The sequence below is a fragment of the Erigeron canadensis genome, chromosome 2, assembly GCF_010389155.1.
Source record: "Erigeron canadensis isolate Cc75 chromosome 2, C_canadensis_v1, whole genome shotgun sequence".
Taxonomy (NCBI): Eukaryota; Viridiplantae; Streptophyta; class Magnoliopsida; order Asterales; family Asteraceae; genus Erigeron; species Erigeron canadensis.
In genome coordinates, this window is record NC_057762.1 from 42,512,770 (window position 1) to 42,531,472 (window position 18,703).

The window sequence follows — 18,703 nt, forward strand, 5'->3', positions numbered from 1 at the left end:
AACTGTATAAAGCATAATACCATGCTCAATCTGCACTGAGAATGAAACAACCAACCCACATTGTGATTGCACGGAAGCTATCAATGGTGTTTGTTCTCTATAGCATCACAGTGTATTACCATAAATTTGGACAGATACCATCACCTCATCACACAGCTTTAAATGTTTAAACATATCCTCAATCTGAGTTGGTTGTTTGGTTTCAGTTGAATGAGAAACCTAAGGCAGGGTACTCTGAAGGTTTGATGATGAACACAATTAGTGATGTTTCATCGGCCAAAACTTCGAGCATGTTGAGCTTGGGGTTTTGAGTCTTTTCACCCAACAAGCCAGTTGCATACATGACACAACAAAAGGTACAATCCATGACTTCTTTCTACAGAAGACATATATCCTATATGAATCTCACAACATAAGTTGTCGGAAAATACATTATGATTAAAAACCGAAGCAAGCAATGTTTATAACTTAAAAAGATTGTGTTTATCATGTGGCAAAGAAATTTCCATCTGTGATGCACAAAAAAAAAGATCTAACAATACAATAACATTAGCTAAATCCTAAAATTGAGACACTACTGTAGTTGTGGAATTTTTGTAACATAACATAAATCTGTAAGGTTTGCTAGCTAACACCACAAAAAGAAATTACCAACGCCTTTTTGAACCAACAGGCACAGTATTGGATCCTGTCAAACCGCGATTGCCAAATCCATTTCGACCTCTTGATCTAAAGTTCCCACCTGAAAATGTTACATAACACCATTAAAGGGTATTTTAGATATCTGACCAATGGCTGGTCATTTGTAGCCCTGTGCTTTTTCACAGGACCAAGAAAGTATATAGTAAACAAATTGTTGAGTTAAATAATCTACCCCCAGGACCCATTGACCGGGTCATAGCAGTTAATGCAGCAGGAACAACTTGGCCAGCTTCTTGAAGGATCTTCACGAGCTCTCTAGCATATTTTGCATTTGAATGGGTAAAAAAAGTGACAGCAATCCCCTTGGCTCCTGCACGTCCAGTACGTCCTATTCTATGTACGTAATCCTCAAGACTTGTGGGGAAATCATAATTGATAACACATTTTATGTCCTTCACATCTACAGTCAACATAAGAAATTAAGTTTATATAAATCCAAATATATAAAACCCAATTAAATTGGAATGAAATGGAACCTTATCCCTGCATTTATAAGATCATTAGTATCAAATGTGACCACCTCAACCTTGCAGGGATAAGGAGCAGCAGCACCACTACATCCGCCAATTCCAAATCAATAAATCCAATCAATCTATAAAGCTTTTGTTTGTACAGGTCAACCGGGCTGTCACGACCACCAACCTCATAACCGTGGATGGGAAACGATAACTTTTTAATAAAAGGTTAGAGTAGAGTATCAGAACGAGTTCAGCAAATGTAAAATGCTTCACATGAGACTCCTGATGTTCCCATGGTTGCTTTTAGAGTTGTAGATCAACCACATGAACCTTATTTGACACACATAACAGACTCAAAAGACCTAGCAGACCCTATGACAATGACATTTATAGCTCCCATCTATATATGTACCATATCAGCTAGGCATCATGACAATTGCTCATCTTAATTCTGTTTAATCATCCATTAACTCAGCAAGGGTGACACGTATAGGCTACAAATTTAGAATCACTTCAAAATGTTTGAAAATTTTCCTGTCCTACATCACCAGGATGAATAAAACGTACATACTGATTCCATGTATGTTGCAGTGCATATATATCATAAGTAAATGAATCTTTGAATGTACAATTACGCTTCAATTAAAGTTCTAAAGTTTTTTAAAAACGGGTGCAATTTAGCATTGAACATATAGAGCTTAACACTCAAGACTATATCGTTAAGACGTTAAACCTTATCACAACTCAAAACTTAACACGTAATTAATTTAAAAAAGAAGAGTAAAAATATTAACATTTACCTCAAGAATCAGTTTCAATACTCTTACCTGCGTCTCCAAAACCAAGTATTTTCATCTTAGATAACAAAACAAAAGAGACAACAGGTTTTGCCAAAAACTTGCATAACCCCTGAAAAAAGAAACAGTAAGGGCAGCACACCAATAACGCATGTCCCTTTGCCAAGCCAAGACTTCAGCAACTACAGCACTAAGCTGAACCGAGTAAAACTGTGATAAGTTTTATGTGTAATGCATTACGCATGATATATTGATTCTATATTCAATGCATTAAGTTTTATAAAATATAAATACCAATACTCTACAAAATTTGGTGTTTTAGTTTAACTCAATGCAGCTCGTCAAAAAGCCAAACCTAAACTTAAACTCATATTGCAGTTAACATTATTTTATATAGCCTAAATTTGAGATTAGAATTTGATTTGATTAAGGATTACCCTTTATACGCTAAACAAGTAAACTTATCATTGGGAGTGCATCATGTATAACAAGATGTTCAAAATCCTAAATGTGTTGACATATTGGTTCACCTTAAATGCAGCTGGCCAAAAAGCCAAACCTGGACTTTAACTTCAGTTTGCAGTTAGCTTTACTTTTGATAACCTCATATTGAGGTTAAGATTCGATTCAGTTAGCATTTATCCTCTATATGCTAAACAAATCGTAGGGCATGGGGTCTGTAACAACACTTGATCAGCGCCTATTTTCCTAATACCTTATCATTTACCATACAAGATGCATACTGCAACCTAGATACTAAGAGAAGTCAAAATGATGATGCCTTCCTGTTATGACAACTAAAAACCACTTCCAAACATGGTTTCACTTCCTACTCTCGAACCCATACCACAAATTATTTACTAAGGCAAGTAGACAACAGCCCGCTGATTTAAAGGATCTCATGACCTAATAAAATATGTAAGCTTCCTAACACACAGTGATCCTACCAAGACCACGGGCAGCAACATCAGTGGCAGTCATTATAAGACTTCTGCCACTTTTGAACTCTGCCAAGACCCAATCTCTTTCATCTTGGCTTTTATCACCATGGATGGATAATGCAGGCCATCCATCCATTCTAAGTTGTCTTGTCACTTGATCACATCCTTTCTTTGTTTCCACAAATATAAGAATTCGGCTTCCATCCATCATTTCTTTCAGCAGTCCAATCAACCTACATGGAAGAAATTTAAGAAACAAGTGCACAAAGAAAACGTTTTACTTGAATGTTAAAAGGGTACCAAACTATACCTGTTGTACTTTTCTGCATCTGTTACAACCTCAATAATCTGGTTTATTGACTGGTTTGCTTTAAGAACAGGGGAACCAATGATCACCTAAAGAATTTAGGTTTTTCAACAATGATATAAGCAATCTGATAAAGATGTTTGCTACACAATGTAAAAACAAAAAAATTTCTGATAGTAACCTTGTATGGATTGCGTAAGAACTGCCTTGCCAAACTCTCAACCTCTTTAGGCCATGTGGCACTCCAATATAGAGTTTGTCTATCTGGTCTGATCTGTAAATGAAGCACCTCCGAAATTTAGCATAAGCTACTGTCTGATATATATCATATAAAGGATCAAGAAAGAAAACAGATGAACCATTTAGAGAAAGTTAACATACTTGGGAAATAATTTTTCGAATTTGAGGCTCAAACCCCATATCTAACATGCGATCGGCTTCATCTAAGACAAGGTAAGTCACTCTTCTCAAGTTTGTGTGTCGGGCTTCCAGCATATCTATCAACCGACCAGGCGTCCCGATAACAATTTCAACCCCTGAAATTAAGAATTGTATGAGTTTATAAATACAACTTTTCATTATAAAGCACTGTCTGGTTTTACTAGAAAAATACTTCTGACTAGTTGCCAATTCCTGTACCTCTTTGAAGATCACGAATCTGGGGTCCCTTAGGGGCACCACCATATATGCAAGTGCTTCTTATTCTGGAATGTGATCCAAATTTTCCAGCTTCTTGTTGGATCTGGACAGCTAATTCTCGAGTGGGAGCCAGCACTAGTACAATGGGACCGTCCCCATGAACTGAATATATTTAGCCAATACAAAAATAAATTAAGTTATAAGAAGAATAACAATATATCAACCAAACAAAATATAGAATTGAAACCAACCCAATTGAGGTTGGGCTGCAACATGAACCAAAGCAGGAAGCAAATACGACAAAGTCTTCCCCGAACCAGTCTCGGCAATCCCAATTAAATCTCTTCCCTTCAAAGCCATAGGCCATCCTTGGGCCTGAATTGGTGTCGGCTCAGAAAATCCCAGTCTGGAAATGACCTCGAGACAGTAGTCTGCCAAAATAAAATAATAAAGTTAGTTAGACTAAAACAACTCTGACGTAAAAAAGTCGATATCTCAATGTGCAGACTGATTACCGGGAAAACCAGCCTCATGAAACATCCGGACTGGCCTTGGAACATCATGACCTTCAATAGTAATCTCCCTTCGGTCACGGTAAATCGCGACCTCGTGATCATTCAAGTCCCTAACAGAAGGATTCTCGACGTAAAAGTTCTTCTCAAAAGGCACCAGATTTCCAAAATCCTGTTTCGGTAAAGCAATATTATCCAGATCCCCTTTTGACCCACCACCTCTTCCTCCTCTCCCACCACCACCAAAACCCCTCCCTCCACCTCCACCTCGCCCACCCCCACCACCAAACCCTCTACCTCCATCACGTCCACCTCCCCGACTCCCCCTACCACCACGTCCTGAATCAAAACCCCGTCCACCTCCTCTCCCTAAACCACCATCAAAGCCTCCATTACTCATTCTCCCTCCGCCACTACCACCACCTCTCGAGGCACCGAATCCCCTCCCTCCTCTTCCAACACCTACACCTACATTAAAACCTCCCCTCACACCAGGTTCAAAAGGTGGGTAACCATTTCCAACACCTCTAGCACCGCCTACAAAAGGCGGCGGCACTACAGCCGGAGGACCTCTGAACGGAGCCGCTCCTCCTCGGCCAAAGTTTGCAGGGGGTCCCGCAGTAGCCGGTAATCCCATAAAATCACTGTTACATTCCACAAATAATAATAATATAAGATCAAAACTATACATCCTATCTATATATCCTACACATATACATATTCAATAGATAGATGCACATACACATACTGAATTGAATTCTATGTGGTATAATAAACGAAAGAAAGATAAAAGTTGGATTTTTATTAGTAACGTACCTCCGGCGCTGATGGTAAGAACCGGCGTCGACAATTCTGGCATCGTAATGATTCATGGCGGTTGAAGGTCGAAATTAATTCCGATTTTAGAGTTAGGGTTTTGAAAAAGTATTTGGGAATGACTTTGACTGATCTCAATCAATCAAATGGAAAAAGGATATCACCCGTATATTTATTTTCTGTATATAACAACATTAAATTAGATTAATAAAAATTGAATTAACCGTCTTTACATTTAGAAAATATCACCGGGCGTTGCCCGGAGAGATATTATGTTTATGTATATAGTAACATATTAAGTTAATTGGATTTTTCAGACATATATTGTGTACGATAATATGTAAAGGTTATTAAAAAAAAATCTCAAATCCGCTTGTTAGAGAAGAAAAGGATCATTTTATACAACATTTAAAATGTCATGGGGATTACAAAAATATTAATGATTTGTCATTGAATTGTAGTTGTCATAAAACATAAAAGTGAAAAACGTTGTATATAGTATAAGTAAACTTTGTTAAGTTAAATATAATGTTTACAAAAGTGTAACGTAAGTCAATCTGTCAATTTAAAAACGCATATGACATTTAAAGATTGTTAAACTATTAGAGAAAAAGAGCTAACTCCGTGTTAGAGAAAAAGAAACTGACACTACAAACAATATTGCATTTGTTCACACTTTTAATGAGTGTGAACAAATTAAAAAATTTTGTCACCCTTTTTTGTGTATAAAAATATATATAAATAAAAGTGTGTAGAAATTTTTCCATATTAAAAAGTGTGTAGATTTAAAAGTTCACACTTTTTAGTGTGGAGAAATTTATACACACTTTTATTTCTTTATGTATTTACACACAAAATAATTTATTTGGGAAAGGAAATTTGTAATACCATCCAAGACATAGGATGGACAGTTGGACAGTCAATTTTAAAAAGTGTTATCAATTTTCTTATTGTTCAAAAAAAATAAATTATAAATAGATAAATTTCTTTTTTTATATTCAGTTTAACAAGTGTTTAATATTTTTTTATTGTTCCTTTCTAACGAAGATTTAGTTATGACAATTATAAAAATCTCATATTTAAAAGTGGTTTAGCCTTAATGATTAAAATGATGGAAAAAGAATCTTTTGTCGTATAAGTTTTACTAAATCGTATTTTGAAGGACGAATTTGGACACAAAGAAGACCCAATGAGATATAAGAACATATACACATGAGTAAATTTAAAGCTTATATTTATTACATTAAACAACTTATATAAAAAAGGTACTTTTATAAGTTTAAATAAATTTATATGATTTAGAGACATCCTTATAAAAGTTTAATTATAACATCAACTAATGATTAGGTACTCGTATCAAAGTAGATAATTGATGCATGTTGGGTAATATGTGAGTAATCGCAACATGGTTCACAATTTGGTCAAAATTCAATAAAAACTTAGTTTAATACTTAAATCTACCAACTTTGTTAAAACTCATTGTTAACTTACTCGAAAAATTGGTAAAAAAAATTGGTTTAATACATTTAAGTAAGAGTTAATGTTATCTTTCAAACAAATGTATGGTTTTATGAACAAATTTATGGTACAAAATAATACTACGCCCCCCACGGACTTCTCAAAAACAGCGGGGTGTTTACTCTTTACAAAATAATACTTCGTCGTCCTTAAAAGTACTTGGGGACCAAAGTGCCGCCAGCAGATGTACCGGCTTGTGCATATCGAGATCGATTGTCATCCGTTGTTCTTTCTGCCTTAGCACGAGCCATTTATGATTAAAAACAAAGAAGATAGAAGAAATAAGTGAAGATACAAGAAGAAAAAAAAAGAAGAAGTTGAAAATCCTACAATGAAACGGTAGGGTTTTAAATCCCCACCTACCGCTTCGGTTACCGCACCAAAAGTCAAATATTTCCACTATCTTTCATCACTTGCTAAAATTTATCCTTCCACAAAAAGTCACCTTCCTTTAACCCTCGGAACCGGTCAGAATGATCATTTTTTGTCCTTCGAATATTACTTTAAGCCTACTTGATAAACTAGACTTTCGCGATACATGAATGAAAGAATAGTCTAAAAATTATAGTCTTTGCAGCCTATAATATTAGACTAGGGGGCTTGATGATATACCCCTTTGAATGCCTATACGAAACATACCTTGTATGAAGCATGTTCACGAAAGATATGAGCTTGGAGGTGTTTAATTAATTAGTTAAGATATAAACTTTCCAAAGATAAAAAGATATTCATTAAAATAAGATCATTATCTTGTGAAAGAAATCAGATAAACATAATAACTAAATCTAAGGATAAAAGATTAACCATAATCTTTTCCTCCAATAAAACCCTTTGCTATAAAAAGGAGATGAAGTTCGGCATGATCATTAAATTAGCCGACTCATATACAATCCTAATCACTCCCTTAGCGTCAAACTACATTCGGGTTTCGTCAACAAAACATAAACCCAAATCCGTCTTGATCATTAACACATATTAAACTTACACGGTTTGATGCACAATCAATATAGATGGCCTTTAAGAATTACAAATTAACATAAAAAATTACTTTCTTATTACGTCAACTATCAAATAAAAATAAAATTTATAAAACAAAATAGAAAGAAAGAAAGAATATTCGAATAAAATAATTTACTCATTCAAACTAAAAAATTGTAAAAATATACCGAAATTAGCAAAAACCCTCTATATCCTATAAATAAGCCGTACAAACCCATTCCATTCCGTATACCCAACAAAATCATACACTTTACCGTACACGTTTAACCACCTTGTTCGTATTCGTATCATCATGACTTATAACTTCATCACCAAACCACTAACTAACTATCAAATTCCTATACAGCTATTACGGCAGAATCCAGCCACGGCATCCCGACGGCAAGCTCTGTTACTTTGGTGGCCATACCCGAGTCCTTGCCGTTAACCGTTCCATCACGTTTTCGGAACTCATCGTTAAGTTTTATGAGGTGTGCGGGTTTTCTGTTGTGTAAACTACCGACGGAAGATCTCGACGTATTGGTTTCTGTAAAATGCCTGTTGTTGAAGAATACAATCGTGTTGATTCGGCTTTGAAGATTAGAGTCATCCTGTTCCCTATTGAAACGTTGAAAAAGATATCCCCTGTTTCGTCTGCTGGTTTGCTTAAAAAGTGTTTGGCTTCAAATCAACCGATGTGCAGGGATCGAGAGAGTTTTGATCAGTACTAGTACTATTTATTTTACTAACTACCTTACTTAGCAAAGAGGAAAAGTAAAAGTATATATTAGAATGAACTAAGGTAGAAACCATTCGAAACTTTTATTCAAGGCCATAAATAAAATAAATTAATATACTCTATTTTCGGAATATATTTATGTATATGGGTAAATTGTATTTTGGTAAAAGCCTCTCATATAATGGATGACTGACAATTTTACCAGAAAATGTGGAAACCATTGTTGCAAAATTTCTTCTTCAAATTGGTGCAACAATGGACATAATGTCTTTATCATCGTCCTTCAATATTATTTGTTTGTTGCCTTTTTTCTTTCTTTGTTTCTCCCGTATTCAGGAGAGACATATAACGTGACGCACTGATCAAGGCTAATTAATTAAACCAACAACAGGCGTTACGTTCATTGATCTCTCTGAAATCTATCATCATCCTTTTATCTTAATTCCTTATTTGTATTAAAACAACAACAACAAAAAAAAGTAAATTAAACGCGGCCGGCCTTATGGATCCAAAATACCCGACCCCTAGGCCGATCAAGCTCAACAACACCTCTGTGACCAAGTTTCACGCCATGGATCCAAACCCGAGCCCTAGGACGCCGATGACCAAGTTCAATTCCATGGATCCAAATCCGAGTCCTAGGAAGATGCGAATCCTTTCATATGTTATGACCAAAATCCCTAGCTTCAAACGACGCCAATTGCAGGAGCTCGAGATTGAAAGGCTGTCACCGAGGTCCTCCTTGCCAGAAACCTATACCGAATTATCTCAACGCGAGTCGTATTCAGAACTTGCTGAACGTGTGTCTCGTTTGACGGATGATGATATCCTTGCAAACATCCGTGCGGTTGCTGTTGAGGTGTCTCAGATCCGATCTGTGATTAAAACTTTAGGTGAACGTCCGGATCCGGAAACAGTTGAACTAGCCAAGTTCCGGTATGCTGAGGCAGAGGAATCACCTTTTGGTGATCATTTTGATGAGATCGCGTTGTCTGAAAACGAAGTTGAGATCGTGGAAAGGAGAAAGAGAGCGTTGAAAAGAGAGCAACAAATGTATAAGGCCTTGCTGTCCTTGGATGAGATGCACGCCACGTATGGTAATTTGTTAGTTGTTGCGGAAACAAGGCTTCAAAAGCTCTATGATACGGCTAAGGAGGCTGGAAAGTTAAATGCTCTCGATAAGAAGGCTTCTTCTTCTATGCTTCCAACGATTGCGGAGGAGGTTAAGGAAGAGATGGCTGATATTCTTCAGGATGCATTAGTGAATGGTGTTGAACGGATTAATTTATCTAACCGGAAGTTGCCTTTTGTTCCTGAGGCCTTTGGAAAGCTTCGAACGTTGGTTTCTCTCAACCTGTCCTCTAATAAACTTATGGTTCGTTACCCAAACTTTAATCTATATATTATATCGTTCTTGACATGTTATTAATCGATCATATGTTTTGTGTAACTTATATGGAGTAATATATATATTTGTCCTAAGTGTTAGGGTCCAACAGGTCATGCATATTATTGTTACGATGCCAAGATTTATGAATGTAGTCTTTAAACGTTTTGGCTTTGCCATTCAAAAAAGTTGAGTGGCGCAGCTTGTTGCCTGTTTGCCTTCTATTTATATGTAAAATGTAATTGTTATTTAAAAAGTTAATTAACAAGGATCTTGGTGCATTGAATTACAGGCTATTCCGGATTCACTTGCTGGACTTGAGAGTCTCGAGGAGCTTAATCTTTCTTCAAATCTATTCGAGTCGCTACCAGAGTCCATTGGTTCATTGCAAAGATTGCAGGTCCTAAATGTGTCAAGCAACAAACTCACCTCCTTACCAGATGGCATTTGTAAATGCAGATCATTAGTAGAACTTGACATCAGTTTCAACAAGGTTGGATATCTCCCTTCCAAGATTGGCTATGGGCTGGTGAATCTAAGGAAACTCTTGATGGCATTGAACAAATTGCGCTCCCTTCCTACCTCCATTGGCGAGATGACGTATCTCCAGGTTCTAGACGTGCACTTCAATGAGCTCAAAGGCCTGCCACCCTCCATTGGGATGTTGACAAAACTCGAGGTTCTTAACTTGGGTAGTAACTTTAATGACCTTACAGCACTCCCTGAAACAATAGGGAGCTTGACCAGCCTTAGAGAACTCGATATTTGCAACAATCAGATTCAACAACTGCCCATTACATTTGGGCGGCTTGTGAATCTGAAAAGGCTTGTGGTGGACCATACTCCATTGACGGTTCCACCCCCAGAAGTAGTGGAGGAAGGTGTTGAAGCTGTGAAGGTGTATATGAGCAAGAGGTTATATGATTTAATTGTCGAAGAAGAGAAAAGGATGATGTGGGAACGGGAAGAACAGGCACAGGCTGGTTGGTTTACGTCGGTGTTTTTTGGGCCGGTTTCTGGTCCAGGCACAACGTATCCTTACCTCACTCATCGACTATGATCACGTTATAGACAACATCCTGTAACGACGGATGGGTAGTTTGAATTAATTAATGGGGTATACTTCATACCTTGTTATCGATAATTGATTATCTGTTTTAAATATATGTTTTCCAAGCCAAATTTTAAATCACACACCTAAAAACATGCATGTAAAGTTTTGCAGGCCGGGAGGATACATATGGTGATATTTATATATGTAACGTGCTAAATTTTATCCCATGTATTTAAGGACGATGTATTGAAATAAAATGGGCTCGCATTTATTATTACGGAGTACTGTATTTTCTTTGTTTGATGGCTGGAGAAAAATATTTCAAAATAAATACATATTCTGCTTTGACGGAGAAATATATCATATCCATTCGTGTGCTTTTTAAGCAGATTAATGTTGGACATGTATATATATCCTGCTAGATCAGTTTGACTCTCATTTTTGTTGAAAACTATGGTAACAATATTATATACTCGTATAATACACTTACATACGTAGATCAGTTTGACTCTCATTTTTGTTGAAAACTATGTTGTCCATAAAGTTAATGCATCCCGTTTGTCACGTAAAATTATATATAATAAATATAGTTTTTTCATTAAAATTATTGCATTATATTATATTTTCAAGAAAAAAGAGTACGTGTAGCCAGCCAGCCAGCCATGGATCAAGATAACTCGAGAAATGTTCTTGAAGCTCCTCTAGTCGTTCCCAGAGCAAAAACTGAAACGGGTTTTGGGGGAAGAAGATGGGTTAAATTGAGTATTGCTCCCGAGCCGTTTTTAGAGCTGAAACACCAGCTGAAGTTGGCAGGGCCACTTTGTTTGGTTAGTTTTTTGCAGTATAGTTTGGAGATCATTTCTGTCATTTTCGTTGGTCATCTTAGTGAACTTTCACTTTCTGTTGCTTCAATGGCCACTTCTTTCGCTTCAGTCACTGGCTTTAGCTACATGGTATTTTACCCATATCAACTAGTATATTCAATTTTTATGGGTTCTGTTTTTATCTATTGTTCATGTACATAAACAATAAAGTAATACTCGTATATGAAATTCTGTGTGATCTCTTTATGGAGTATTGTTTTTGTAATAATATGGAAATTCTTAGCTGATTCTTTTCTATTTCTATACCATCAATACACATATCCCCTTCTTCGTTTTAGACAAAATAAAATTCAATATTTTCCGTTAAATTTTGGTTATGGGACCCAGCAAAATTGGTCCACCAAGTAAAGATTGACATGAGTTGTGTTTTATCTCAAACAGGTCAACACACAACAAGTCAATGGGTCAATCAATTTCTTTTAGTCAGAAGGGGAATTCGTCAAATGGGCTTAAAGGCTTGAAAGTTCTCAGAAGTTTATTTTTATTGCATACAACTTCATACAACTATTTTCTTTTGGAATCATTTTAATGTCTCATATATTATTTGCGAGTCAATCCAACCCAACCCAACCCAATTTAGACTAGTTTGATTTGACCCGTTCTAAAATGACTCAATTCAACCACAACATAGTTTGACCTGTTAGTTACCCAACCCGCCCACACGCCACCTTTTGAATTCTTGATATATATATAAATGAATGGTACTTATTATCCATGATCCTAATTTAAATGTTGGCCACACTGATAATAATCAAATCAGACAACTAACTAACAAAGAACACAGAGAAGTAGAAGTTTTTTTTTAAAAAACCATCTAAAACTGGTTTTAGTGGAATTATCTTTAATGCTGATCAGACCTTACTGATGTTTTGTCTATTGCATATCATTGTGAACAGCTTGGAATGGGACGTGCACTAGAAACATTTTGTGGACAAGCTTATGGGGCAGAACAATATCGCATGCTCGGTGTACACACACAAAGAGCAATGATTGTGCTGATGTTTATGGCAATTCCTATCTCCATCATATGGACTTTTACTGGTACCATCTTTTCTTGGTTCGGTCAAGATTTGGAAATATCAAGTTTAGCAGGGTCATACACACGTTGGCTCATTCCAAGTATTTTCCCTTATGGGCTTCTTCAATGTCAGTTTAGATTCTTACAATCTCAAAGTAAAACAAAAGTGTTGATGATAAGCACTGGATTAGTTCACGTTCTTGTTTGCTGGATTTTGGTATTCAAGCTCGAGTTAGGCTGTCAAGGTGCTGCCCTTTTGATATATATCGATATATATCAAATTGTCGCCTGACTTTGAGAAAACTTGGACGGGATTTTCTAAAGAAGGCCTGACAAATCTTGGCGAGTTCCTTGGGTTGAGCATACCATCTGCACTCATGGTCTGGTTAGTTCTTTTGAAATCCTATTTAGACTAACAAATCTATTATAAAATTTCCAAGTTTGTACAGTGTTTTCGATAATCAAGTTGACATCCGTACTCATGCTCTGGTTTTAGATCAATGTGTTGGTTTTATTGATCTATATCAAGTTGATTATTCATTTTTCATTATGAAGTTGATGTTTGCGGACTGCAATCGACTATGGATCTCATTATTACAACTTGAAGCCGCAAAAGTTTTTAGCGTTTGGATGAAAAAGTTATAATTTTGATTATTAACAGTGTTAGAAATTCAGTTTCATCTCACGTCTTGTAGTTTCAATTTGAAGGTAAGAGTTCTTTTAAGTTTTAAGCTATTTTGAATGATTTTCAAATCTGTTTTACAAATTGTTTTTGATAGCACTGTTGTCATCTGATTATTATAATTTCAAACTGTAGAAGCACACATATACACTATCTTCAACAATCTGTTTTCTTACAATAAATTGATAATTATTCAATATCACACCCTCTTGTCATTTTTAGGGGGAAAAAGCAGAACTTAACTAAATATCATTCTGTATGTTATGTAGCTTGGAGTGTTGGTCCTATGAGTTCCTCGTTTTCATGTCTGGCCATCTTCCAAATCCGAAACTTGAAACCTCAATGATGTCTGTCAGGTATGATGTTAACTGGCAATAAGTAGATTACACACGCTTTGATCAAGTTGACTTCTATATCTTGTTTTCTTAGATGTTTTTTATTTCCTACAGTCTTTTCCACAAGTTCAGTGATCTTCAGAATTCCATGTGGTTTTGGAAGTGCAGTAAGGTAGACATAATCCAATTTTTTCCGAAAAGCTTCTATAGATAGCATATGTGTTTGTTATTTATTTGTTTACCGGATTTATGTGAAGCACAGGAGTTTCAAATGAACTTGGAGCCGGTAGACCACGAGCTGCACAGCTTGCAGCAAGAGTAATGATGTTTCTGGCTATCATGGAAGGGGTTTTAGTTAGTGTAATTTTGATTGCCATTCGGCATATCTGGGGCTATTTGTTCACAAATGAAGAAGAGGTTGTTAGTTATATGTCTTATGTCATGCTGGTTCTTGCTCTATCCAATTTCATGGATGGAATCCAAGGTGTTCTTTCAGGTTAAAGCTTAAACTATCTGAACCTTTTTGTACTAGAGGTTGTGCATGCAATAAGTATTTTCAGGGTACAACTGATTTGATGCCCTGTGAAAAAAGGTACAGCAAGAGGATGTGGATGGCAAAAGTTCGGGGCAGTTGTGAATCTTGGAGCTTATTACATTATTGGTCTTCCTTGTTCGGTCATCTTGACAATCGTATTGCATTATGGAGTGGGCTTCAAGCCATACTTCTCTTGGTTATTACTATGCGCATGAACTGGGAACAATAGGTAAATAACTTCTATATTAATCATCTTTTTTCTACACTGATCTATAAAAGATGTATAACTTTTGAATTAAAGACAGATGATTGTAGCTAACATGTTATTATTTTAAAAGGCAGACATTTGCACACCCCTAACCACCTATCCTTTACATCTTGCTATCTCAAATGAGACTTGACTGACAACCTCTTGGTTGATGGTCACCTCAATGCCGCTAGGGCGAATTAAAAGCGCATTAGTAGCTACCTTTTCTTTTAATGTTTCTTTTACATTGTTATTTCAGGCCATAAATGCACGAAATAGGGTATGCAGCAAAAGCTTGCCTAAGTGATTTCTTTTTTTTACTTGATAGACTTAATAATTTAGAACTTAATGCATTCAGTCAAATTTCATGTTCTTTTTTTGACTTAATAAACAAAAATAATCGTCAATTACCTATTTGTTACTTGATACATTCAGACATTATTTATACATTCAGTTACTTAATACATTCAGCACTTAATGACTAAAAAAAAGAACGGCCCCTAGCCAAACAACTAATTATTGATATACTGATTGTTTGATCGTCTCCAATGCGATCACATCTATGGGTATGGCGATCTTAATTTTCTGAAGTGGGGCAAATAGAGGTACTTTGGTGGACAGATCCATGGAATATATAATGCTGAAAATTGTAAATAGAAGTTTGATAGTTAGTACGCACGCAGTTAAGTTATGATCAAGCCGAAATCAAATGTTATATGGATATTTGTCATTCAATGAGGACTTCAGAGTCATATAATCTTCATTGCTATCTGATTAGTTCATCTGTTTCCTCTCAGGAAGTTTTACATATTAGTGCCATTTTCTTTGCTGAAATAATGGGTAACACTTTTATTTTAATGAAAACACATTATGCTAGATCAGTAAGACTTCTTGATTAAAAACCAAAATCTTGATCAAAAAGTGTACTTAAATAAAATGATATAAAATATAAAGACAAAAATGATGAGAGTCAATAGTGGATGTCTACTTCTCTATAATGAGAAGTGACTAGGAGGTACTCAGATTCTTTTACTTTCGACTCCAATAATGCAAAAAAATGTGATAAAAAGTTAGCAGACGGTTAGTACTAGCACTGAGCCGGTATAAAGTTAGCAGATTGTTAGTATTAGCCCCAAACTATTTTAGGTTAGTGATTACATACGATAGCATGAGCCGGTATAAAGTTATGTTATATAAATGATCCTGTTACAAACAAATACAATGTCATTTCTACAACAATATTTCACTAGCCTCTGTGTTCTTTATCATCAAAGATCAAAATATATCCGTCTATTTAAGCTCCAACTCAAGAAAGGAAATCCGAAGAGAAATGGATAGACAACAATATTCCAAACTGCTTCTCGGGTCTTCTATTATTATCCCAAAGTCAAAAAACCGTTCTAACTTTGACACACCGAATATTTCTGCAGAACTAAGGCAGCAACTGATGTTAGCAGGACCTTTTATTGTGGTTAGCTTTCTTCAATATAGTTTTCTGCTAACATCAATCATGTTCATAGGGCATCTTGGAGAGTTTGCCCTTTCTGGTGCATCTGTAGCCACTTCATTTGCTAATGTCACCGGTTTTAGCTTCATGGTAATAAAAGAGCATCTGTAAACGCCAGATCTGGTAACTTTGATCCATTTGCTTATTATTGGGTCAATATGGGTTGTGTTTTGTCTCAAAACTGTCAAATGGGTCAGATCAATAATTTCTGCTAAAAGATGAATAACTCAAAGGGTCACATGGGTCAGGTTAAATGTCGGCAAAAGCTTTTCATTGATGCATAAGGCTTCCTAAATTGATTCATTCAAAGATAGTTTATCATGTTATATAAATAAATGAGCCAAAAACTGTAAATGGGTCAATCCGAATTCATTTGTGACTGTTACTAAACACGCCCAACCCGTCCATCTTGCCTCTTCTAGTACCAAGGGCCATCTGAAAATTTATCTGTAACATGAATGAGCATTTCTTAGTGGTCATCATGTGGTTATTTTTGTGGGTCAATTTCAGAAGATATGATTTCTTTTTCTTGATCAGATGGGAATGGGGAGTGCATTAGAGACATTTTGTGGGCAAGCTTATGGTGCAAAACAATATCAAATGCTTGGTATGCACTTGAAGAGGGCTATGGTTATACAAATTCTAATGAGCATTCCAATTTCTCTCATTTGGGTATTCACACGAAATATCCTTACATATTTTGGACAAGATTTGGAGATCTCAAAAGAAGCAGAAAATTATGCACGTTGGTTAATCCTTGGCATCTTTCCATATGGTCTACTTCAATGCCAGATCAGATTCTTGCAGACTAAAAACAACATGAAGCCATTGATGATAAGCACAGGATTTGCAAGCTTACTTCATGTCATGTGTTGCTGGATCTTGATTTCAAAACTTGGGTTTGGCAACTCGGGTGCTGCCCTTTCTGCAGCTATCTCGTACTGGATTGATGTGCAGATTTTGGGTATTTATATCAAGTTTTCACATATGTCTAAAAGCACATGGACAGGGTTTTCTAAAGAAGGTGTCCGTGATCTGGCCGGATTTCTTACTTTGGGCATACCTTCGGCTCTCATGGTCTGGTTAGTTCAAAGCTGCTTTTGTTCATGCTATGTGCATCCATTTATCACCTCTTTGTAGCTGAATTACACCTTTATTTGGTATTATTTTCATCATACAAGCTTGAAGTATTGGTCTTATGAGTTTCTGGTTTTACTGTCCGGAGTTCTTCCAAATCCAAGACTGGAAACATCGATGATGTCTATCAGCCTGAGCACAACTTCACTGGCCTATAGAATTGCATATGGTTTTGGGAATGCAGCAAGGTATGCTTAACGAGTCCAGTTCCTCCACTATTCTCAATCTGTCACTTTCTTGACAGTAGGACGGTGAGATTGATGACCTGTACTAGACCAAGGCATATTCACTAGAAAATGATTCAAATAACGGTCATGTAACTAACTCCAAAACAGGTTTCAAAACTTAGCTGAAAATGAAATTGGCCAGTTACTTCGAAATTGGACAAAGTTTATTATTTGAATTTTCAATCTTCCCAAAACAATTTATTTAACTAAACATATTTTCTTTTAACCACCTTCAAGGTGGCCTAGTGGTTATTATCCAATGGAAAGGTTTGGAAATAGTTACTGAATAACATGGTTAGGCTGCATGCATATATCTAAGTCACAAAGACACTTTTTCTGCAGGTAACCTGTATAGGAAAAACCCCGTCCCTTTATATTAAACATATACTTACAAAAATGGGATTCATAATCAAAAATGATCATGATATCTAGCCTGACTCAACTCCACCGTTTTGCCACCTGTTGACATATTCTACTAATCAACAGCACAAGAGTTTCGAATGAACTCAGAGCAGGAACACATAAAGCTGCAAAATTAGCAGTATGGGTTGCCTTATCATTAGCCACCACAGAAGTACTCGTGATTGGCCTAGTACTAGTGGTAACCCGTGGGGTTTGGGCCAATTTGTACACGGATGAAGCTGAGGTCAAACACTATATAAAATTAACGTACATACAGCCCGGAGTTAATTAATAAGTTAATTATTTGTTGTAGTGTTTCAAAAGTTTTTTTTTTTTACCATAACGTACAAAACTTTGAAAAAAACATAAATGGTAACAAATAAGGAAAATGTACTGTACATCGCTAAGTGTGGTAGTTACATGCATAAAGGTTCATTTTCAAACTTTATCTTAAAAATACAATGAAATTAGCAAGAGCCATCAAATAAAAAGGCTTAGATGATATAATTAATTAACCGTACTGAACCGGCACCGTACCGACTAATACCGATACCGGAAATTAATGGCCCAAAGTGAGAACCGAATACCGTACCGATTATATGGATACAGTACCGGTATTTTGGTTTTGTACCGAATAGTACCGAATTTTTACAAGCGTTTTCGGATTTGACGAGTAACTATACGCATATAAATCATCTTTGAGTTCAAATCCGATGTGTTGTCGTTAAGTGCTCAAATAGTCATTCCTAAGAACAATTTTTATATCATCATGTGTAATATCCGTTAATTGTTTGGGACTATCGCACCTAAAGGCATGGCGACTTATAAGCTATTCACATATCTCCAGTCCTTCCGGTAGATGCTCGGTATAGTTCCTAAAT

General features: G+C 36.1%; 3 protein-coding genes and 1 pseudogene across 3 annotated transcripts; 3 read left to right on the plus strand and 1 right to left on the minus strand.

Annotated features, from left to right (window-relative positions):
- Positions 1-438: 438 nt before the first annotated feature.
- Positions 439-5,323, minus strand: LOC122586692 (DEAD-box ATP-dependent RNA helicase 20). Its single transcript, XM_043758676.1, has 10 exons — positions 5,173-5,323; positions 4,360-5,000; positions 4,096-4,275; positions 3,845-4,006; positions 3,587-3,741; positions 3,387-3,479; positions 3,209-3,294; positions 2,905-3,131; positions 875-1,102; positions 439-742 (listed from the first exon to the last, which is right to left on the minus strand). Exons 1-10 carry the CDS (start codon positions 5,226-5,228, stop codon positions 648-650), a joined length of 1,923 nt encoding a protein of 640 aa, XP_043614611.1. The 5' UTR covers positions 5,229-5,323; the 3' UTR covers positions 439-647.
- Positions 5,324-8,884: 3,561 nt separating this feature from the next.
- On the plus strand, positions 8,885-10,871 carry LOC122590070 (plant intracellular Ras-group-related LRR protein 9-like). The gene is made up of 2 exons (XM_043762402.1): positions 8,885-9,782; positions 10,087-10,871. The coding sequence occupies exons 1-2, from the start codon at positions 8,910-8,912 to the stop codon at positions 10,852-10,854; spliced, it is 1,641 nt and encodes a 546-aa protein (XP_043618337.1). The 5' UTR covers positions 8,885-8,909; the 3' UTR covers positions 10,855-10,871.
- Positions 10,872-11,510: 639 nt separating this feature from the next.
- On the plus strand, positions 11,511-14,856 carry LOC122589906 (annotated as a pseudogene).
- A 987-nt stretch (positions 14,857-15,843) lies between these two features.
- LOC122589907 (protein DETOXIFICATION 16-like) lies at positions 15,844-17,573 on the plus strand. Its single transcript, XM_043762236.1, has 2 exons — positions 15,844-16,146; positions 16,594-17,573. The coding sequence occupies exons 1-2, from the start codon at positions 15,880-15,882 to the stop codon at positions 17,194-17,196; spliced, it is 870 nt and encodes a 289-aa protein (XP_043618171.1). The 5' UTR covers positions 15,844-15,879; the 3' UTR covers positions 17,197-17,573.
- Positions 17,574-18,703: the final 1,130 nt, after the last annotated feature.